The sequence below is a fragment of the Mauremys mutica genome, chromosome 1, assembly GCF_020497125.1.
Source record: "Mauremys mutica isolate MM-2020 ecotype Southern chromosome 1, ASM2049712v1, whole genome shotgun sequence".
Taxonomy (NCBI): domain Eukaryota; kingdom Metazoa; phylum Chordata; order Testudines; family Geoemydidae; genus Mauremys; species Mauremys mutica.
In genome coordinates this window covers 199,858,187-199,883,152 of record NC_059072.1, presented here as the reverse complement: position 1 = coordinate 199,883,152, position 24,966 = coordinate 199,858,187, and the positions used below count along the sequence as shown (strand labels likewise).

General features: G+C 41.8%; 1 protein-coding gene across 4 annotated transcripts in view; it reads right to left on the bottom strand.

Moving 5' to 3' along the window:
- Nucleotides 1-24,966, bottom strand: part of ITSN1 (intersectin 1) — a 195,930-nt gene that overhangs the window by 130,189 nt on the left and 40,775 nt on the right. For all 4 annotated transcript variants that reach the window (XM_045002376.1, XM_045002377.1, XM_045002374.1 and 1 more), the window contains 4 exons: nucleotides 21,257-21,316; nucleotides 16,669-16,761; nucleotides 14,616-14,679; nucleotides 488-648 (listed from right to left, as the gene is read on the bottom strand). In XM_045002376.1, coding sequence (XP_044858311.1) covers nucleotides 488-648; nucleotides 14,616-14,679; nucleotides 16,669-16,761; nucleotides 21,257-21,284 — 346 coding nt within the window. In that variant the 5' untranslated portion in view covers nucleotides 21,285-21,316. The remainder of the gene's footprint in view (nucleotides 1-487; nucleotides 649-14,615; nucleotides 14,680-16,668; nucleotides 16,762-21,256; nucleotides 21,317-24,966) is intronic.

Here is a 24,966-nt window from a genome sequence, read left to right as displayed (position 1 = left end):
CAGGTGTGGACTGCTCCCACACTATTTTGGTTAAGTTAAATCAAGATTGCTGATTGTAACTGTGGCAGAGGTGTTAGAGCTGGAACCCATTAATGAAGACCTATGAAAACTGCCAGCAAGGTAGTCTCATTGAGGGCCCCCAACTTCAGAATTCACTCACTCCTCTTGGTCTCAAACAGCCCAGCTCTGTTGATTTTTACAGCATGGTGCAAGGCCCATCTGCTTTTCCTAATATTTGGTGATGGTGAGAGTACAGAGGGAGAGGAGTAGGGTCTGAAATGGAGTAGGAAACTGACTTGTTATTGATTATGCCTGGATGCTAAGGAGCCACCTTCATTAGGCTGTTTTTCAACTATATATCATTTTGATTGTAAAGCAGTACCTTTTCCAATTTTAGAAACTGAAATAAATCAAAATATAAACCACCCAAACAAATCTTTTATAGAGGCTATCATACCACTGAACTAGAAACAAATTCTGCTCTTACCAAACCCTGGTGCACCAGGAATAGCAATGGGAGGCTGCTTCATGGCAGAAGGGAGTGCAGAGGGGAGCTGATAACCTTGTAGTTTTAGTTTGATAAGTTTCATAGCAATAGAAAACTCCATCTGATCCATCCTCCCATCGTTGTTCATGTCAGCCAGTGCCCTACAAATAAGCAGGATTTACAATTATGTTTTTAAATTACGACCTTGTGAAGTCTCCCATAAGCAAAGAAAAAAACCCCACACATACCAAGAAACTCAAGAATCATCTGATTCCCATTTAAAGAGGAATTCTGCAGAGCAGAACCAGAATTACTAAGCCACCATTTAAAGAATAAACTGAAAACTTCTCAATTTCTTCCTTGGAATGATGAAATTGTGATTTTCTAAGTTATGTTTCACTCCATAAGGGAGCTATAGTATGGTAAGCTGAAAGAAAAGGATGAGTGTAATTCTACAGAAACTCTGCTAAATTGCACAAATTAAAGCGACATGGTACTGCACACAGCACCACAGGGATCCAAATGACTTAGTCAACAAATTTGTACTTCAGCTAGTCCTATAATAAATTGCTCTTTAAATGCATGCTCTGTACTAAACACCATTACAGCTGAGTATACAAATGAGTTTTTCAGTTAGACAATAGCGTTCAAGTATAAAACACTGAGGCCAGTTTTTGAATAGGCTTTCATGTAGAGTAGTCTCTGACTTTACAGTACATCAAATGAAGAAACAAAAAGTGGACTGTTTAAGAAAACAGTGCGCAGCAGGGGGTGGGGAGGGCGGGAGAGGATGAAGAGGGACAACACTAGTTCCTGTAACTGGGAACCAAAATAAAAAAAGTGAACGCATGTTAATGATTTAAGCAATTATAAATTAAGAACTGCATTATGTTGCTTTCCTTGGAGAGAATAAAAATTATCCTAACTCCAGTACAAAATTTTAGGATTATTTCAAACTAAAAATAAAATATCTATATTTTGATTATAGGCCATGAAAGGGGCAACACAATACTGTGATCAGATGCCCAGCTGAGAGGCTAGGCAGTCTAGTTAAACTCTGAGTTTATTTCCAATTAAATCAGCACCAAGTATTTATGTAAGTAAATTAAGGGTCATCAAAGGGACCTTCCTGGATTGGCAATAATTAATGAAGTTCAATAACTGAACAGGTAAACACTTTGCCCACATGACTAGAGGCAAAGCTGGGAAAATTTGTAAGACAGAACCTGAAGCCAATTTGTTGCTATATCAGTGCCATAAGTGTACTCTCGAAGCATACTAGACATTGTTGAGATGACAAGCAATATTTTGCCAACAACAGGGAAACTCCCAGTCCTCCATAACACTATGGGCCAGATTTTCAGCAAGTGCAAATCAGCCTAGCTCCATTATCTTCCATGTAGCCTGGCTCTGCAAATGATAAATCCACCCCAAAATGACTTTTTTTGGGGCACCAAAACTATTTGTGAGTTCAGGTCAAATTGGCAAGTAATTTCTGCTGAAAACCCTCTCTAAAAACAAAAATTTTAAAGATGTCATTTCAAACTGACATTCAAAACATTTTATTTGACTTGAACAAAAATTTCTGTTTTTCATTACAATGAGAAAAAACTACCTAATTTAGTTTTGGTTCAAAACTAACCAAGCTTTTTTTCCTGTTTTCTCAAAAATGCTGATTTGCACCAGTCAAAAATCTGGCATTACAAACTTACAGAGAGGAATGAAAAAGCCATCTCTGTATGCTAAGTGCTCTGGAATTTAGAGTTAGAAACTGAAGCACTTCTTGAATGTGGCCCAGCTAGTACGCATATTTCTAGTGGAAGAGAATTCCAGAGGCAAGAGCACTTGCTACAGAGACTGGCCCCCGGATGCCTCCTCTCTCACCTCTCGCCCAGGGAAGTTCACTCAAATATTCCAGATGAATGTTGCCTGCTGTTCAGTAGCTGGATATAAGATCTGCCTAGCTCTCTGGGTCTCGAATCAGCTTGGTTAACCGGCTGAGATGTCTAAAGACTTAGTAGAAGTATCCTCAGAACTGAGTATGTATGTTTCAGTCATTACTTACAAAGTTGCTAGTATGATCTAGCTTCAGCTGTAAGTTATAAAGGCTTTGTCGTGGCAGTGACATGGCAGCTAAGTAAGTAGTTCCCAACAGTCAGAATGAAGAGATGAGATGAGCAAAACCAACCTGGACTAACGGAGGAATTATGCTTTTTTTGAGAGGGCAAGCTATAGCGCATCTCCTCCCACAACCTCACCATGATGGAGGCCTCCCTGAAACAACAGTTACTGAACTGCCAGAAATTGAGATAAGAAATCAGTATCTCTTGCTGTATGAGCAAAGGGCTTGTCTACACCCCCCTGAGCGCAGCAAGTTTCAGTGCTGTAAAGCACCAGTGTAGACAGTGCACCAGCGCTGGGCTCCCAGCCAGGCTCCCAGCGCTGGTCACTTTGCCACTCGTGGACGTGGGTTTTCTGGAGTGCGCTCTGCCATGACTACACAAGCCATGTTAAAGCGCTGCTCCTGCCAGTGTAGACTAGCCCAAAGAGAATTAAAATACAAGATACTTATATCAGACTGAGAATGTTAGAGGTTTGAGGGAACTTATTGCAGGCAAGAGAACCTCCCCCCGCCAAGTTATAGGCAACAGAAAGGCAGGGCTGCCCAGAGGCGGGGGGGGGCGGTGCAAGTGGGGCAATTTGCCCCAGGCCTCGCAGGTGCCCCGCAAGCCCTGGCCCGGCGGTGGTCTGGGTCTTCGGTGGCATTTTGGCATCCCGAAGATACAGAGCGACTGAAGGGCCCCCCGCCACCGAAGACCCGGACCGCCACTGGGTGAGTACAAGCACCGCAGCTCCCCCGCTTTGCCCCAGGCCCCCTGAATCCTCTGGGCGGCCCTGCAGGAAGGGAACTTTATAGATTATAACAAAGATGGAGTTTTTGCTAGAAGGAACAGAATTGTTCCTGGAAAAAGTTAAAAAGCAAAGTAGACTTGCTACATAGCCTAATTCATTAGGGCTGTCCATTTTCTGCCAGCTACCAAGTGCAATGTCTCCCTATAGTCCTATATATTGGTGTGTATGTATACCAAGAGTTTGATTAACTTCCCTAAAGACTTTTTGCCTTTTGCTACTCTACTGGGAATACAGAAACATTTGTCACAAGCAACCAGACAGACACATGCTGTACAGAATACTTAAAAAATAAAACAATACAATACAAAATCTATATGATGAACCAGATATGAAGAACTCAAAACATATAGTTAGAGTAGGGACACTAATCAACTGAGAGGTCAAATAGCAAATTACTATCAATTAGACTTCAGCCTTGTGCATATTACCACACAACTGCGGTACTGAACTAAAATATCATTCCTGTGTCAAAGAAATGTATAGTTTAAGTTTCGACAAGAAGATCAGAGTGACATTTCCCAATGGCTGGAGAGGATATCACCAAGAGAGATGCTATCATACAACATATTGAATTCTCTTGCTGTCCCCAGTATCATCCAGCTCTTGTAATGGAAGACCCAGGCCTTGTCTACACTACAAGACTATTTCGAATCAACTTAGTTCGAATTTGTGGATTCGACCTTATGAAGTCGAATTTGTGTATCCATACTAAATACACTAATTCGAATTTCTGAGTCCACATTCACGGGGCCAGCGTCGACTTTGGAAGCGGTGCACTGTGGGAAGCTATCCCACAGTTCCCGCAGTCCCCGCTGCCCATTGGAATGCTGGGTAGAGCTCGCAATGCCTGCTGGGGGAAAAATGTGTCGAGGGTGGTTTTGGGTAACTGTCATCATTCAACCGTCACTCACAAACGCCCTCCCTCCCTGAAAGCGCCGGCGGGAAATCTGTTCGCGCACTTTTCTGGTCAGTGACAGCGCGGACGCCACAGCACTGCGAGCATGGAGCCCGCTGCGATCATCGCTGCACTTATGGCCGTTGTCAACTCCTCGCACCTTATCGTCCACCTCTGCAACAGTCAGCTGCTGAGAAATCGGGCGAGGAGGCTCCGGCAGAGCGGTGAGGAGAGTGGCGCAGACCTCTCAGAAAGCAGGGTACGCCGGGCAGTGGAGATCATGGTGGCAATGGGTCAAGTTCATGCTGTGGAACGGAGATTCTGGGCCCGGGAAACAAGCACGGACTGGTGGGACCGCATAGTGCTGCAGGTCTGGGATGACACAGAGTGGCTGCGAAACTTCAGGATGCGTAAGGGCACTTTCCTTGAACTGTGTGACTTGCTGTCCCCTGCCCTGAAGCGCCAGGACACCCGGATGCGAGCAGCCCTGAGTGTGCAGAAGCGAGTGGCCATAGCCCTCTGGAAACTTGCCACGCCAGACAGCTACCGGTCAGTAGCGAACCACTTTGGCGTGGGCAAATCTACCGTGGGGGTTGCTGTGATGCAAGTAGCCCACGCAATCGTTGAGCAACTGCTCTCAAAGGTGGTGACCCTGGGAAACGTCCAGGACATCATAGATGGCTTCGCCGCGATGGGATTCCCAAACTGCGGTGGGGCTATAGATGGGACTCACATCCCTATCCTGGCACCGGCCCACCAGGCCAGCGATTACATTAACCGAAAGGGCTACTTTTCCATGGTGCTGCAAGGACTGGTGGACCATAGGGGACGTTTTACCAACATCAACGTCGGGTGGGCGGGCAAGGTTCATGACGCGCGTGTGTTCAGGAGCTCTGGTCTCTTTAGACTCCTCCAGGCAGGTACTTTCTTCCCGGACCACAAAATAACGGTTGGGGATGTGCAGATGCCTACAGTGATCCTCGGGGACCCAGCCTACCCGCTAATGCCCTGGCTCATGAAGCCCTATACAGGCGCCCTGGACAGAGAGAAGGAACTCTTCAACTACCGGCTGAGCAAGTGCAGAATGGTGGTGGAGTGTGCTTTCGGACGTCTCAAGGGGAGATGGCGGAGCTTACTCACTCGCTCGGACATCAGCGAAAAGAATATCCCCGTAGTTATTGCTGCATGCTGTGTGCTGCACAATCTGTGTGAGAGCAAGGGCGAGGCCTTTTTGTCCGGATGGGAGGTTGAGGCAAATCGCCTGGCTGCAGTTTACGCTCAGCCAGACACCCGTGCCGAGAGAATATCCCAGCGGGAAGCGCTCTGTATCCGGGAGGCTTTGAAAGCAAGTTTCCTCGGAGAGCAGGGTAACCTATGACTCTCCACTTGCTTTCAAGAGAAACTGACCCTGGGCCTGTGTCAGTTTGTGTCGATTTGGATCTGCGGCTACATGCCGCGTTCTCCAAGTTTCCCCCACTTCCAAAGCACGTTTTTAAGCAAATTAATTGTTACACTCATTATTAATAAATCTTTCTTTTACTTTGCATTTCTGTTCTGGTGTTGAGACATGGACGCATACTGTGCTGGGCACGGTGTGCACTGACGTACAGACCGCTTCCTCCATAGAGGACTGACATCCTCCTGCTCCTACATAGGTCCCTGGGGTGGGGGACGGATGACAGTGGTTCTGCATGAAGGGGAGGGTTTGCAGGAAGGGGCGAGTGGTGCCTTCTTTGCATAGGGGTTTGGATGACGGCAGTGGGCTGCGGGTTTCTGCGTGGGAAGGGGTGATGGGTGTGGGAGAAGGGTGACTATCTGTCCGTGGATGAGGGCTCTTGTTGGGGCTCAGGGCAGCGGATAGGCTCGTGGATCCGTTGCAAGTGCATCGTAAGGGCAGCCTGCCTTCACAGTAATGGCGTGGCAGGCGCTAGGACCCTGGACAAGCATACACATTACGAAATGATCAGGGGCAGCATACACAACACAGAATGACCCTGGTGCCTACTGACTGCAGTGTGTGTGTGCCCCGCAGTTGATCCTTTCCCCAAGTCTGTACCCTGGTACTGTAGGATATACCGTGCAAGTATGAAACCCCTGTCCACCCCATACACCGAAAAATCCTCTGACAGGAAAGACATGACGGAAACAGTGATTAACAGCAAACAGCTTTTATTAATCTAATAAACAGTGGGGGGATGAACCTTGGATTTGGGACTGGCTGAGCCTATAAGGGAAGCACTTCTACAAATTTCTAACGTGAGAAGTGCGGGGTACACAGCCGCTCTGCTCTGGTTCAGTGACAGTTCTCACGGCCTCTACCACCCCTCCGTCTTGTACTTTTGGGTGAGGGGGGGCCAGGACTTCTTGGCTGGGGAGGGCGATTGCAGAGACACTGCAGGGGGGCCCTGTCCTCCAGCCTGCGGTCCTGCAGGACATCAACAAGGCGACGAAGCGTGTCCGTTTGTTCCTTCATGAGACCAAGCAGCGTTTGGGTGGTCTGCTGGTCTTCCTGCCGCCACCTATCCTCACGTTCCATGAGTGTGCGATGCTGCTCACATAGGGTCTCCCTCCAGTGTTTCTGCTCTGCAGCCTCTGCTCGGGAGCAGGCCATCAGTTCAGCGAACATGTCGTCCCTAGTCTTCTTCTTTCGCCGTCTAATCATTGCCAGTCTCTGCGAGGGGGATGCCGGGGCAGTCCGGACAGGAGCCGAAGCTGTGTGATGGGGAAAGTTAGTGATTTCCTTGTACAGATACATTTTGGCGAACAGTGAACACCGTCTAGTCAATTTCTATGAAGAAGACCGTACCGGACAACAAGTGTCACGTGGTCTCCAGAGAAGCACAACATTTTGGCCTACGCTCTGATTGGCTGCGCCATTGCACAGGAGAGCGGAGAAGTCGGGAGAGATAGCAGAATCCCTCTAGCAGAGAGTCCTGGTAAGCCTTACAGTACATTATGCTTATCAGTTAATGGATAGCTGTGCCGTCGTGCTAAAGGCAATCTGGAAATCAGATACTATGACCCTTTTGCAGCCACTCCCGACACTGCAGGGGAAAGATCAATGTATGCTTTTCCTGTGTGGCCTACAGCACGTGGCTGCTAAGCGCGGGGCTTTGTTATGCAAAGTATAAGTAAACCATTAAGAACAGTAACTATTCGCTAATTGCCCTAATTAGATGCAGCACTTCAGTAACGAGATTACCCTGAGGCGTGTCTCTCGAGTGCAGAAAGAAAGGATGTTAAGGGAAGCACTTCACCGACCGGGACCCTACGCGGCCATGCTGGTAGAGGCGATGGTTCCCCTGTATCTGAGGATGTCGTGGCGTGGAAGAGTGAGCTTCACCGGAGGACCAAATAAGGCACCTCTTCCTCGAAACCTCCTGCGGAGGGTATTTGAGGAACTGTTTGAAGCATTTGTGGAATTGTCCATGGAGGACTATTGTTCCATCCCAATCTGTGTAGACCTACTGTTCGTTTAGTTTCCCTTTAAAAACTTTTAGATATAGTATTTATAGATAGAATTTATATTTTTGGTATACATGTTTTCGAGCAAATAAATATTTTCTTGTTTATACGACTTACCGCCTGATCCTTCCCCTGACTCTGAGTCCGGGTTCACGGCCGGTGAGGGTTGGTAGGGGATCTCTGTGAGGGTGAGGAACAGATCCTGGCTGTCAGGGAAAGCGGCATTGTGTTCGCTGTCGCCTGCGCCTTCCTCCACGGACCCTTCGTCGTCTTGCCCATCGGCGAACATCGAGTAGGAACTGTCCTGGCTCACTATGCCATCCTCTGAGTCCACGGTCACTGGTGGGACAGTGGTGGCAGACCCACCGAGAATGGCATGCAGTGCCTCGTAGAAGCGGCATGTCTGGGGCTGTGCTCCGGAGCGTCCGTTTGCCGCTCTGACTTTTTGATAGCCTTGCCTCAGGTCCTTGACTTTCACGCGGCACTGCATCGCATCCCGGCTGTATCCTTTCTGTGTCATGGCTTGGGAGACCTTCTCGAAGGTCTTTGCATTACGCTTGTTGGAGCGCAGCTCCGACAGCACAGACTCCTCGCCCCACACAGCGATCAGATACTGGACTTCCCGGTCTGTCCATGCTGGGGATCTCTTTCTATTCTTGCATTGGGCTGACTCCTCTGCTGGAGAGCTCTGCATCGTTGCAGGTGCCGCGGAGCTCGCCCCGATGTCAAAGCAAGAAATGAGATTCTAACTGTCCAGACAGGAAAAGGATTTCAAATTTTCCCGGGTCATTTCCTGTGTGGCTGCTCAGAACATCCAAGCTCGGACTGCTGTCCAGAGCGTCAACAGAGTGGTGCACTGTGGGATAGCTCCCGGAGCTACTAAGTTCGATTTGCATCCACACCTAGCCTAATTCGAGCTAGCAAGTGCGAATTTAGCGTTACTCCACCTGTCGGGGTGGAGTACCAAATTCGAACTAAGGAGCCCCCTAGTTCGAATTAAATGGCTTCCTGGTGTGGACGGTTGAGCGATTAGTTCGAATTAACGCTGCTAAATTCGATTTAAGATCCTAGTGTAGACCAGGCCCCAGTTTATTAGAAGTCTCCACTTCCTCACCACTGTGAGTATTTACTTTTTAAAACTGACATAGCTCAACCAATGCACCTTGATCCTGACCTACAGGAGTCATGTTTGACTCCTGGGATTCTTGATTAGAAAAAAAAATCAAAATTATACTAAGTTACATGGTGATTTTGAAATATTCACAAACACTAAAGTTGAGGTCAAAGGCATCTCATCTGTCAGAATTTCTACCCAGGAATCCAGAGATTTAACGGCTATAACTAGCCCTCCAGTGCTTTTGCATTTGAGTGAAAGGAAGCATAGACATGAATACCATAAGTGTAGTAACTTACTTATAAATTGCTAAGTATTAAAGATGATAGAATGCAGTAGCAAATATTTAGGTTAATTTTAGGTTTACAAAAAGAACACTAGACCTTTTGAGGGCAAATAAAAAGGCCACTCAGTCGACAAGAATACTCAAAGGAAAAGCATGTTTATTTTGATTAAAGTTTTCTTCAGGGTTTAGTCATCCTTTATTCAGACCCCAAGTTGTAACTGGTCGGTAGAAAAAAAAAAACCAAACAAACCAAGTTTGTATATATGTCCTCAGGTGGTCAACCATAAAGATAAATCAGAGAAAGAGACTGCCTGAAGAAAGCTACTCTGACAGATTTCTTTGATCACACTCTGAGCAATTGGTGGTTTCCCCATTAAACAGATCTCTCACTTTTCATATGTAGAACTCAGTTCTGCTGAGCCCATCCAATTGGCACTGTCAGATCAAGCAATTAAGTGATTTCTGATGCTAGGATATAGTGGTACAATAGCGGGGGCTAAAATATTTAAGCAAATGCCTTTGTAACAGCACTTATTTGTTCTGCCCAGAAGGCTTCTACAATCACATAATCAACTTTTATTTACAAACTACTGCCGTACACCTGACAATGAGAATACTATTAAGTATCATCACATGGTATATGACTGGTTCATTCAGACATTACATGATAATGATCTCCTTTGAAAGCGCTTTGAGATCTACTAATGGAAAGCATTATATCTAGCTAGGTGGAATTATTATTCCATTAGTAGTTTCCCACATTTTGGACAATACATTTTTAATCTAGATAGTTTCCTTCTATGTGAAATTAATAATAATCAGAAACAAGATACGACAATTCCAATTATGTTCATTGAATGAGAAAACTCCTATCTACCCACTTAGTCAATAAAATCTTTCATTTCTAGATAATGTCTTTCCTGCTGTTCTACTCATTTGCTGTAGTTCAACAGTTTTGCTTCACACAAATTTCAGGAAAATGAACAACTAGAAAGCTGCAGTATTTACACACATTTAAATGACTGCAGTGGGCTAGCAGAAATACAAAGCTATGCCTTGAGTGCTGTGAGTAGCTGACAGTAACTATCACCTACATTTCACTGTTCCACAAAACACAAAGTATCCGGTTATAACAAAATTAGGAAGAACTTAATGTATGTTAATTCATTTATTTGAGACCTGGCTGGAAACCAGTGTAGGACAGTAAATTGATTACAGATTTATTATATCTATGAAACGTTCCTGTGTTCATAACTGTAAATTTTTTTACTTGGCTAATTGCAAAAGGCTGAATCAGACCCCCAAAATCTAGGTGCAAAAGGGGTCCTTTTCACATGAATCTCTCCTCACCTACACTTTGGTAGAAGCAGCACTACCATCTTCCCCATTCCTTGCAGTGGAATCTCTGCAGTGTTGCCATCTGTGAGATTGATGGTGAGGGCAAGGATTGGGCAGGCAGGATTTGTGTTGCTTAGATCATGGCTTATTAAACTACAAAAATATCTTTCTGAAGGTTATTTCTAGAATGTTACATACTCCAGCAAGGAAGTTCTACTGCAACTGAAGATCTGGACTAAATCTAGCCTTAAATTCCCAAATTCATCCTAAATCATGAAATTCAAATACAACAGCAGGAATTAAGCCTTGAGTATCACTATATTACTGTATACATTAAATAGTAAAATTCCAGGGTCTGCCCTACCATAACATTTTCTCATCATTCTTCTAGCTTCCACAAATTTGAGAGTATTAGGAGGAAAGCAGGTGTCAGAAGAGGGTAAATCTACCAACTATTTTAATGTTCGCTGCAGAACTAGAACTCTGAATATAATAAGCAGCAGCTTGCACTGATTATTTCTAGTGCTAGTTTAAACTCAGCTAGAGATGAGGAGATTTGGTGGAGGATTTCAGGAGGGAGGAATAGTGCAGTGGGTTTTGGAAGAAATCCAGATTATGGCCTAGTTAAAAATAGTTCTTATCTTCCGAATCATTACGGTCTCATTTCAAGACTATTAGACACTTTATAGATTACTGGCTTGATAGACGACAAAGTCTGAAAAAAGTAGATCAGCAGAGGAATTGTCATGATAAACCATAGCAGCTCCTCAGGCTGCACTACAAAACTCCCAACATTCTCACCGATGTTTTCTTAAGAACTGAATTATTGCTATTTTAATCTTATAATACAGCCTTCATGTAGTGTCATGTCTAAAAACAGATTACTGCAACTTCAAAATATTTTCAAAATAGCTCTGTTGGGCAGAAGATATTTAAACACCATTTCAACTAGGTGGCTTTTCCTGACATTCTATTTTAGTGAGAACAGATTTTGCATTACTCAAAACAGCAATCCAATTTTCACCAAATTTAAAAGAGAACTATACCTTTTAAAATCAAACTTGGATATTTTTAAAAATATGCAAGCCAAATTTTCTTTTTAAAATTATGAGATGATGTATCTTTGACAATTCTAAAATGCAATACTCCTCCTGTAACAGATCTGAAGGCTGTCTGAACTATCAGTCAACAAGGCCAAACCCTCTGCAATTCCTGCCTCACAGCTGTACTTCCCCAGATAAGTGCTTCCATAACTAACAAAAGAATCTATAAAAGCAGATGTGACTTGGCATTACATCAGACTTGGTTTTTGGAGCCATGAATCTAACAAGTTAGTGAGTTAGGCCCCAATCCTGCCAACACTATCATATGTAAAACTTTACCTCAAGCAAGTAGCCCTACTGAAGGCCTTGGAAATAATTAGGCAAGTAAAGATGCACATGTAATTAAACATTTGCAGAACTGGGGGCCTTAAATTGCTTTTTGTTTTTGTTTTAAATTTTTCTTATAGATTCTATAAACTTCATAGAAAATGACAGCGTGGCAGTCCTAACAAACTGGGGGTTTTGTCAGTGGTGAACTCCAACTAGACAGGGAAATAGAGAATACAGATAGAAAACTAAGGATTGTAAATAGCTTTCTTCCCACATACAAAGATCTGGACCTATAGTCTGAAACAGTGTACAGAGCACTTGAGCTAAAGACTGAGGCAGATGAATCCACTGAATAGATCTTGTGACACCTCATGAAGCTTTTCCTACGTAAGTGCTTTACACACTTCCTCCACGGAAGCCGAAAGTCTCTCAGACCAAGAAGTGACAATGGATCCACATAAATGAGCACAAAGATTTAATGCTATCACAAGACCTTTTGGGAACTATACTACTGATTGTTTAATCCACCACATAAAGATGTCCTTTGGAGTATCTTACCCTCAAATGGGGGGGAGAGGTCACAATTTCTTGTTTTTTTACATCTCAGATTGCTTTGAACAAACTATTGTGACATTCTTTGGCTGTCAATATAATTGCCTTCTTGCCACTGCATTACAGGCCAAAGATTTGGCTGAGAATGGTTGTCTAGTTACACACAATTATGCTTCAACTGATAACAAAGGAAATAAGTGTGGTTTCTGTTTCTGTGGAAAGAGCCACTTAGAGTTCCTTTTTAACGCCTATTATTTTTGTAAGACTGTAGTAATCTGTGCTAGACAGCAGGGATCGGCAACCTTTGCCACGCAGCTTGCCAGGGTAAGCCCCTGGCAGGTCAGGCCAGTTTGTTTACCTGTCGCGTCCACAGGTTCGGCTGATCACAGCTTCCACTGGCCGCAGTTCACCACTCCATGCCAACGGGGGCAGCGGGAAGTGGTGGCCAGCACATCCCTCGGCCCATGCTGCTTCCTGCTGCCCCCATTGGCCTGGAGCGGCGAACCGCGACCAGTGGAAGCCACGATCCGCGGCCAGTGGAAGCCACGATCGGCCGAACCTGTGGACACGGCAGGTAAACAAACCAGCCCGGCCCACCAGGTTGCTCACCAGGGTGCCATGTGCCAAAGGTTGCCAATCTCTGCTCTACAGACAGATATTTACTTTGCTTCATCCAAAGAGGTTAATGGGGAGGGAAGTTTTTCTTCAAGTGGTATTCTTGCTCTAGCTATTGTGATTCCACCCTCTTATTCACTGCATCTAATTCCAAGGAAGAAACAAATTGAGATCATCTGGCCTATCTAACCTAAAATGCAGACTCCTCTTAATTAAGAAGTGACCAAAAAAGGATTTCCCCCTTACCTTATGATTTAGAAAGGTGCCTTAATATATTAACGTTTTATTTCTGCTTGTTGCTTTTTTTGAGTCACAAAAATCAGGTCTAGTCTCTATGACTACAGAACTAGTGGAATGATCATCTCTCAAGAGACAAAAAGTTTAAATAAAACTCAGAGGGGAAGAGATTTTGAGTCAGGGTATGTCTAGATGAACAGCTAAATGCGCAGCAAGCTGAGGTGTACATCTACCGCACACTAGAGTGCCACGCACCAGCTGGTCCTGTGCACTTTGATCTACTCAGCTTTGAAACAGGAGTAGGTCAATGCACATGAGAGAACTTTTGAATGCACAGTAGCAGGGTCCCTCTCTTTCAAGCCTTCTCATAAAGCAGCAAGAGGGCAGATACTCATTTCCAAAGCAGCGGTGTTATTGCACGATAACGCTCCTTTTTCATTGAGAGCCACTCTTTCCCTAAGGGAATGGAATACTGAGACATTTCTACTAGTATAAAAGTAAGAGTGGCCACAATAAGGAAATACCATGGAAAACAACGCATTGTATTTATTGGTTAACATTAACTTTCATCTATGTAGATACCATGTCAACACAGTGATCCTCCCTCCCCCACCCCCGCCCAAGCACTGTGCAGAGGAAAATCATATTCATTTTGCTCAGTTTAGAAGGAAGGTCAAGTAGTAAGAGAATATATTTTCTTCAAGATTTTCATTAAAATTAGCATTTCTGAGTCAAAGTTTGATATAATTTGGAACAGTAGCAATTTGAAAGCCCTACATGAAGAAACTAGGTACCAGTTTCCAACTGGGTTTATTAACAATTTAACACAGCTTTGCAAATTTGTACTTTTCACTCACCCAGGAATAATAAAATCGTTGTTCCTCCTCTCCCACCTTAAACTCCATTATCACTGAACTATGATGAGAGTAGATTTTATGCAGATTATAAATGTTATGACAATTGTGCAGGTCTGGTTTAACAGTCCCATTAGTATATCTAGTTTCTTAGTATTTAAAAAAAATGTTGCATTTGATGACTATATTAATATTGGTTTAACAAAGCTGGAAACATTTTATATGGTCTCTTCTTACACTTCCTACCAAACCACTTGGTTACAAATGTCACTCTCCAATAAGATGGCTACCTCCAGCAAGAGGCATGCATTAGTAACTTTAAAAAAATATTCACAGCCGGATCATAGCAACAAGGGCTTTTGTCTTGTTGACTTTTAGCCTATAGGCTGAGCAAAGCAAGTGATTTTAAATAGCAGCATGTAAAGTGTGAGTAATTGAATTCCTTGCTCCAATATAACTGAAGTTTTTTTTTTTTAATATACTTGCCATATTTGTGCTAACACTGGTTGAGGTAATCCAGATTGGAAAAAAAAGTTTCTAGCTTGATCACCTGTAAAATAAGTTAGAAAGGCATCATTTCAAAAGGACTGCTAACAATACCCAGAAGACAGAGCTAAAAGTTAAATTATAAGCCAAAACATTCAAAAGAGAGCAACAATAAAAGGCATATATTGTAACATGGAGCATACTACAGAATATTATTTAAATTCAGTTTATCATTTAGCAATCTACAAGCAATACTACAGATGTAATTTTAGGTACTGGTGAATCAAGGGTATCTATTGGAGAGATATCCACCCCATGCTTTAAATATTAAAATGGAAGCAACTGGTGCAAATTTAAAGTTACTGGACATTAATATTTTCCAGAAAAATCTATTGAGATGAACACTAGGAAACATATGGTTCCTGCTATCCAATCCAAGTTAAAAGGCTCTTTCTTTATTGGAATCATCTGCCCAGTGAAATCAAGGAAGCACACACTTTCTCCACAGGAAATACTATTTCCCATCAATACAAACATAAAACATTCTATTTTTTCATGGGTATTTAAGGTACAATACAGAACCGTCAGCACAAATTGAATAAGGGACTCTTCAGTTATCATTTGAGACTAAATAGTCACTGAGAAAAGCAATAGCAAAATTTTTGAGGCAGTTTGCAAACCTGGACTGAAAATGGGAAAGGTAGAAGAGTAAGGGTACGTCCATACTACCCGCCTGGGTCGGCGGGTAGCGATCGACTTTTCGGAGTTCGATATATCGCGTCTCATCTAGACGCGATATATCGAACTCCGAACGCGCTCCCGTCGACTCCGGAACTCCGTCACCGCGAACGGCGGTGGCGGGGTCGACGGGGGAGCCGCGGACTTCGATCCCGCGCCATCAGGACGGGTAAGTAGTTCGAACTAAGGTAGTTCGAGTTCAGCTACGCTATTCGCGTAGCTGAACTTGTGTACCTTAGTTCGAAACCCTCCCCCCCCCCCCCCAGTGTAGACCAGGCCTAAGGATGGGAAAGACAAGACAGCACATTAGGGTTTGGTGCAGTAGGATTAGGTCCCTGAAAAGGAAATTTGATAATCTATGAAGGAAAGGAGTAGAAAGACTACAGGTAGTTTTATGTATCAATTTTTTTACAAAATTAAGTTACAGGCAGAACCATACAAGATTTTGTACAATGTCATATGAGGAGCAGCAATAATCAACCTATGCCGGGAGAGGCACATGTGGCTCTTTAGAACCACAGATGAGGCTCTCAAAACCACAGATTTGATCGGAGACTCTTGGATACCTTCTAACAGGTAGATAGCAAGGAAGGCGACATATCATCCTCCATTCTCTTTCCCCACATGTAGCTGCGGCGAGAGAGGAAAGAGAACCAAACAGAGCCACCAAACAGCCACAGAATAAGATCTTGATATCACTCAGTGGTGTTCAGCCTGATCTGCAGTGGTTTAAAAGACCTGTGCAAGCCATGTGTGTGGATTTATTGCTTAATCCACACAAGTTAAACAAATATAAACCACTTGTAAATGGATATACAAGGGTGTCCATACAGAGGTTTGCATTGGTTTAACTAAATTGTTAAACTGATTTTATTTTAAAAGGTGCAACTTACAATTAGACTGTCTTTTGCGTATATTGATAAATCAACATGACAATGTATCGCAATGGTGCCAGTCATCAAATTTAAGTAACATCAAGTCATCCCACTATGATTCTGTGGTTCTGATTCTATGACAATGATTATTGTGAAGTAACAAGCAGTTCTACAAGATAGAGTAGCATTGCTTTAGAGAACCAGGTATAACTGCATGAATGACAAGAGAAAAATCAAGTGGTATAAACCAGGGAGAAGACACAAAGTTTTCAGCAATATTCAAAAAGAGATGGCACTGATGTGAGAGAGATACAAGAGAGTTGAAATACACTATGAATAAAAACATGCCCGCATTTTTCCCATGAATTTTTGTACATACTTATTTACTATGAATTCTAGATATTATTAAATGGAATTGGATGTGAAAACTATCTAATTACCAGTGATAAATCCAGATGTTGGTTTCAGACTATGGAACTGCTGATCATGTTTAGCTCTCTCTTCCACAGTTATGGCCCAGATATCCAGGTTGCCTTGTGTAGAAAGAAAATATAGAAGTCAGAAATAAGTACATAAAAGATACACTACTTCCCCCCCCTACAAGTCTTGAGTACAAAGTTTTAACATTTTAACCTTCTGACTTGGTGGTACTAGCAGAATTAATTTGCCTATGAAAACTTAAGTATCAGACTAGATAAAAAATAATCTCATATCCAACTAATCTACAGTTGCATTCATACATATCCTTAAATAGGCAGCCATATCTACAGTGTTACCATAACAAACCACCAAAGACTGAAATGAACTCCTGAAGAATGCTTCAGCAATTTTATGCTCATTGATATCTTAGGTTATAAATAATCTACACAACATGTAATGCAATTTGTGATGACAACATTTAAAAGATGTCTGTTTAATGAAAGAGAAAACATGGAAAGTTCATGTGGTTTTGCTTATTTAAGAAACTAATCCCACTCAAACAGCACATGCAGCACAGCACATGATGCAGTCTCTTCTTCTAAACCGAAGAGTCATGCATTAAGTGGGTTTGTACCATTACAGAAGTAGAAATAAATGCCACCTGTTCATCCAGGAAGGATGTGAACATGCAAGAGGACATAAAATAGGCCACAAAAAAGCACAAGTTAGGAAGAGAGCACCCACACTATACTCCTGAGTGAATGAGAAATTCAACATGTAGGCTCCTCCAGAGCAAATGTAAAGTTTGTAGTTCAATATTTAATAAGTTTCACATTAAACTACCTTTTAAAAAAAACAAACCAAAAAAACCCAATACAGTGACATTAAGAATGCCTTCTCCAGATTTCAGTACAGATGTGCAGAATCTACTTCCACTGTCTAGTCGGAACACTTTTGCATTTGTTTCTCTTCTCTTCATAATGTTTCTCTTTCGTCCTCCACGTTACTTTTCCTTATTCTTACAGCCAACACTACAACATCTCATCTCTCACTTAAGAAAGTATTTAAGATACTATTACACAATATTGCACATAAGGTTGTTCTTCATAATTTTTGGATCGGTAATACAACACTGTCTTTCAACACTTCCAGGAGCATATAATGTTTATTAGCTCTGCTGCAACAGTAATAACTAACTATTGCTGGCCAGAATCTCAGGAAACCAAAAACATCTAATGCTAACAAAATACAGTTCTCCTGAATAGGACATTAAAGATACAGACTTGCAAAAACAAGTTGTCTAGATCTTGTTCTTTATTTCTACATCATTGCCTAAGTTTACCTGGGCCAGTCCTTTAAAGATTTTAACAAATCTGGGGTTTTTTAAGGTATGTTATCAGACACTGAAACCCTAAAAGATAATCCTTCAGTTTCATTCCTCAAAAAGTGAAAGAGCACTAAACTGTTCCAGACTTATTTTTTGGAATAGAAAATTAAATTGACGAAACGACCAGACTGCAAGAGAAGAAAACTCCCAATTACTATGACTAATTCTCAAAGACTCTGTACACCCATTTAAGAACTTCATATAAACATGGTCCAAACATTATTTCAAACACAACTTGTTCATAAAACAGTTTATCCATCTTGTGTGACAGGACAAAAGCAGTATAGTCCAGAGTTTAAGACTAGTCAACAAGATTCAGAAACTGCTCTGTGAATGAAATTCCCACATGTAACATGCTGAGCGCTTCCAATATTGAGCCCAAACACTGTAAATGTAGGATTAATGAGATCTAGACATCATCCACACAGGTCTCCCAAACCATAAAGCATGTCAGTTTTTCAGAAACCCCATTTGAACAGTTTTAGAATATGGTCCCTGAGCCATTGAAGACTCTACCAAAAAGAGTAGGAACTCATAGAAGTTGAGCCTCTATATATTTTTCTTCAGCAGGAAAGGACTAATCTCCTTTCAAAATACAGAAAAAAGTTTTGCTGAAACACTAGGGCCTGGTCTACACTTAAAAATTAGATTGACCTAGTTACTTCGCTCAGGGCTGTGAAAAATTGTGTGTCCTGTGCAATGCAGTTAGGTTGACCTAACCCTCTATGCAGAGGCAGCCAGGTTGACAGAAGAGTTCTTCCATCAACCTATCACACCATCCCTCAAATAGGTGGATTAACTACGTTGTCAGAAAAATCCCTTCTGTCGCTGTAAGAACCATCTACACAATGGTGCTACAAAGGCACAGCTGCAGCACTGTAACTGTGTTGCTGTAGGGTACAGACAATACCCTAAGAAGAAAGCAAAGAATGAGTAAAACACAATACAAGATGAAAGGAAAGAAAACTTTGAGAGAAGAAGAACCATTAGGGACTTTGACAGAAGTAAGCACTGCAATGCTCAGGACATTTCTACCCCTCCATTAAACCTTCCCAGGGTCCATGAGGAGGGACACATCACTATAGCTCACCTTGGGTGGCTGTAGGCCTCCTAAGCATATTTTCAGCGCTCAGCACTCTTGTCTGAAAAAGCCTATGCCAGGGATAGGCAACCTATGGCATGCGTGCCAAAAGCGGCACGCAAGCTGATTTTCAGTGGCACTCACACTGCCCAGATCCTGGTCACTGGTCCAGGGGTCTCTGCATTTTAATTTAATTTTAAATTAAGCTTCTTAAACATTTTTAAAACCTTATTTACTTTACATACAACAATAGTTTAGTTATATATTATAGACTTATAGAAAGAGACCTAAAAACGTTAAAATGTATTACTGGCATGTAGAACCTTAAATTAAGAGTGAATAAATGAAGACTCAGCACACCACTTCTGAAAGATTGCCGACCCCTGGCCTATGATATATTATTGTGGGGTTTTAATAATTATTATTTTGTTATTTGAGTCTCTGTCTGATCTAGACTGCAGGCCTTCCATCTCAAAGAAGGAAGAACTTCCGTTTTTGGAGATAGAGAGGGGCGTAATACATGCCTAGAAAAATCAACATTTGTCCATGATCTGATTTTTCTGCACAGGTCTGCGAAGGTGAGCAGGGGAACCAAGCACTGATTTTATTATTCATTTATTTCCCCTTTGGGAGTTTGTCCCCATAATCTTGCTTCAGAGAGGGAAGTGTAATTGGGCTCAGAGTTTGATCCAAAAATATATTTCAAATGGCTACCAATTTGCCTGTGCTCAAATAGGCTAGGCTTTGTGTCTCCCCTTCCCCACACGGGTCCCTTCTAGGTCTCTCAGGGAAGAAAGTAGCCTAGAGCTCATGGATGGACTCCCCAGAAGCTCTGCTCTTTTGTATTGCATGAGACCTATGTGGGCCAGACAGTCTGTGCTAGCCCTGGAGGTCTCAGCCTGGCATATGAGTAGGGTTCCATGAGTGGAAGGAAGGGGTTGATATATGGGTTTTTATACAGGTGGAAGCGGGAGCAAGCTGATGTTGACAGTTTTCAGTGCCCTCCATTTGCAATCTATATGAAAGCTGAGGGGGGGGATGCAGCTGAGCTCCACAGTCAGAGGTTTAACTACAGGGGTGTTGGTGTGGGCCAGTGGTTCTCAACCAGGGGTACGTGTACCCCTGGGTGCACACAGCGGTCTTCCAGGGGGTACATGAATTCATCTAGATATTTGCCTAGTTTTACAACAGGCTACATAAAAAGCAGTAGCTAAGTCAGTACAAACTAAAATTTCACACAGACAATGACTTGTTTATACTGCTCTATACTACATTTAATAATGTAAATACAATATTTATACTTCAGTTACTTTATTTTATAAGTATATGGTAAAAATGAGAAAGTAAGCAATTTTTCAGTAATAGTGGGCTGTGACACTTTTGTATATTTATGTCTGATTTTGTAAGCAAGTAGTATTTAGGTGAGGTGAAAATTGGGGGTATACAAGACACATCAGACTCCTGAAAGGGATACAATACTATAGTCTGAAAAGGTTGAAAGCCACAGGTGTGGGCTATTAGGACTCAGATGTGATCTTCCAGCTGGCATGCTGCCCATCTAGTGTTGCTCCCATTATGAGATTGGGGGCAGGATGGAGGGCTTCTTGCCCCTAGGGACAGTTCTTTTCCAACCCTGCCTGATTCCTTTCCTACTTGAAGTCCATCCCCCCTCTGAGTCCCCAACCACAGACTACCTGGCTGATCTCCGACATGCCCGTTGCCCCTCCTCCTGGTCTTTGTCTCCCTTCCCAGGCAAAGGGTCACCTGGTCACATCCCCCTTCTGGGTCTCGTGTTAAGAAGGGCACCGTTCATTGCTTACATGCATTCAGCTGGAGCTGCCTCACCTGCTCCTGAGGGTCTTAGCAAAAGTCACACACTCTTATTCCCACCACCTAGGCATTGGAGCAATACACAGGGAAACTGAGGTACACACTATTCATGCAAAATGGTAAGACTCACAGAGGCTCGCATACAACATAATAAGATGAAAAACCCACTTTATCACACCTTAGAGTACCAGAAGAACAGATGGCTAAACATTAGGTGAATGGGTCTCATGGACATTACTATCTAGAATGCATTTAGAAATGAATGTAATTTTTCTGATTTAAAAACAAAAACAAACAACAAAAATCTTACCCCCAAAAGGTGTTGGAAACTGAGCCATGGTTCAGTCACTTTTAGCTTGCTAATAGATGCCTGAAACAGAAAGGAAGTATGTTAAGATAAAAAGATCTTCACTGCAAAGATATATTATAATAGATCTTTCTTCTGTTTTACAAACACACTTTTTTATAGTTATATAGTCAATTGCTATGTGAAAAATAAGGGTAACTAAGATGTAAAATTAATTAAACTGTTAGTTGAGGAGAAACTAATGCACGCTGTTTTTGCAACATCCCATGCATTTCTCCTGTTTGCCTTTACTAGTGAAGAGCTACATTTCACTCTTGTAACAAGAATTTCCTCAAAAGCTAAATACCCTTATTTATAATGGAAGAGTGATGTAGTAAGGAAGAGAGTTAAATCAACCATACAAACAGACAAGATTCTAGCAACAGCAGAATAAGTCGCTCAAAACGTTACTTCCACTGGGTATAACATCTCTGTCCTATTCAAGTGCAAGAATACGACATCTAATTCCACAGCTGATGAAAATGCACTCTCTCTCCAAGGAGACATTTTAATTTTATCTTGTTTGATCAAGAATCTTTGAGATGCACCATCATGCTCATATAGTATCTTGCCATGATTTTACAAATACATAAGAAAAAAATTGAAACTACAGACTAGAATGCAAATAAAAGACTATTTTGCACTCAGTCTTAGCACTTACTCTGTAAACAAGTTAATTCAACCTAACAAGAGTACAAGTTAAACTACTGTAAACACAACTCCAAAAGGGATATTACAAGGCAAAAATGGATTATTTGGTGGGAACTCCATGCATCCACTTAAAATGTTCACTTGTTTAATACTGCTTATTCTTCAAAGTTAAAGCAATGCTAGAGTGTCTGTGAAGTTTTTTTTTTTTAAATGGGCATTTTTCTTACTCCACACAAAAAGTGACATGAACTGAGCCAGCAGGACAATGGCCAGTGACAGAGCCACAAAATAGTGAATAAGCTGCCTCCTGTCCTACTAGATTCCACTGTGTTTTCCAGACAAAAAAAGAAAAGCAAAGAAAACAGAACTGAAGGGAGAATAATGTAGGCTGCTTAAACAACAGCAGAAATTTATCAAAACCATTAAAATACAAAAGTACCAAAAGAATGGCATTAACTTGCAACAGCAGTTTTCTTTTGTCTGAATTTGATAGTGGTCTTTAAGATTTTCTGATTTCTGCTGATTCCTCGCTCCTAAACCTACTACATACATTTACCTCCACTTTTGTCACTGAAAAAAGAAAGAAAAAAAAAAACAACCAACCCACCACCACACACACTACTACTACTGAAAACAATGTCAGGAAACCCAAATTCCCCACCTAATTGTAATTTAGGAAGCAGGAGAAGAAATGACAGAGGAAGAGACTAGTCTTAAGATAAGATAGACAACTGATCTATAATCTATCTGTGAAAGTTACTACCACACTTATCTCACTCCATAAACATTGACTAACTTTGAATTCTGCTTCTAAACTGCAGTTAAAAGTTTTTCTAACTATAAGAATAGTGTCAATTCCTTCAATATCTCAGAAGCTTAAAATCCTGGCACTTGATGCAAACCAGTACAATGATATCATAATACAACTTAGATTTTAATGTTTAACTGTTCAGTCAATAACAGTAATTCTTCGAAAGCCCTTCCAACTATACATGATTAGCACTTTAACCTTTTGCTTCAGTATCACGTACTCTGCAGCAGATAAAACCATGCCTCTATTTCTCTCTTCCCATCCCCAAGCATTCTGGATTTGGTTTCTTAAGCTTACAACAGATGCTAAAACAGTTTCCTATGCAAAGTCTTCCAGCAGTGTCTTAGCTCCGTAGATGTACTACTGAATCAGTGTGGCATAGAAAATTTTATACTCACTTAAAACTTTGAGAAGAAAGGGAGCAGCAAAATAGAGGAGCCGCTCCTGCACCCCTCCACTGTTTACTTTGTGGGAGTGTTTGCAGAAGGCAAGGAAAGAAGTAGAAAGAAAAGGGAACCAGAGGTGGATGGCTAAGAGGGGAAAAGAGAAAACTACAACCAGCGAGAACACAAGACCAGAGTCGATAAGAGACAGAACCAGAGTAAAAGGAACAAAAAACACAAACTAACAATCCATTTCACCTACTCACATTTTACAAACGTTTAAAAAAAAATCAACAATTATGAATACTGGGGCAGCACAGTGCTTGCAAGCATTGCAGAGTTCAGTCATTTGAAGTTCAGGAACTTCACAGGAAGAGCAAGCTTATCACTCCATCCTTGCATGCACCAGTGATGGACAAAATAAATCTAACAACTAGCAACCTGATCGATGCTTAGAAATGCATAAAGCTGTACCAAATAGCAGAGAGAATACTAGAGAGAAAGTGAGGGTAGGTAGTAAGTGAAACAAGCAAAGCAGGGCACAAAAGAAGAGAAATGTCTTGAAAAGAAGTGATAGATGAATGTAGAAAGAGCTGAAATTTAGACTTGAACAATTGGAAAAACTAGATTGAAGACTGACAGATATATATGAGATACAATATGAGGCAAACAAAATTGGGGAGAGAGAGAGAGAGAGAGAGATCAACATACCCTAGAAAGACATTGCAATTTAAGTTTGATGTTGACAGATAGCGTAATGTATACTTGTTATAAAGAGAGGTTTGATTTTATATCCAAGGAAATTCTAGGGCAACCTTTAGAGATTTGACAGTGCATGCAGTTGGGTCTGAAACCTCAGCATTCCTTATGTGTGAAAAGAGGGAATAACTCTTAGAGTTAGAAGTTTGATTATATTATAACGCTGAGTGGTTTGGGATTTTTTTTTTAAACTATCAGGAGGAAAGCTTTTTGGGGTAGAGTTATATCTTATGTATTTGGCAAGTGTCTAGCATAGTTATCTACTGTGTGTATGTGTACACACACACACACACACACACACACACACACACACAAAATGCTTTTAAAGGGAAATGCAAATGATGAAGTTTTGCTTTTGCACTATTTGGTTTTAAATTGGAGGGGGGGGAAATCTTGCGGTTACCAGTTATTCTAGTATAGAATTTATGCCTAGTATTAGGCAATCTGTTATTTTCACTAAAATCTTTGTTAGTGTCAAATAAAAAAAAATATCAGGTATGTTAAAGTTTTTCTGGGAGGAGTAACAAAGAACCCTTGGCCACCCTGAGTAATCTTTTTTAGTCTAGTCTCAGCCTGGAGAGAACTGCAATTTTACATTTTCTCCTAACATATCTGTAATTTAAGGTACAAACAATAGAGAATGTCCACTTAAATGTGCAGGCTACAACAAGTCACTATTTCTCATTAGTAAGACAATTTTGAAAAAAGAAAAACTACCATCACATCCAACACAAGATCTCCTAAGGCTCCAGAAACAAACCATACAAGCTTTGAAATTTACACTATTAAACTCTGATTAACCTCACAGCTGCATGTTTCCCCTACAAGTTCTGTGCAGCAACAGAACATGATTACATTCTTAGGCGTGTTCATACTGGCACTTTCATAGGCAACATTCCTATGGAGGGGACAGGTACAAGGGCATCATCCTGTTATTGGCAGGTACATGGGGCAGTACTGAAGATAGATTTTGCTTCACATAACTGACAGTGAATTTGTTAAAAACAACTGCCTAAATATTTGATTTCATCTCCACTCAAGTTTTTTTATGATACAAAGAAAAAAAAGCT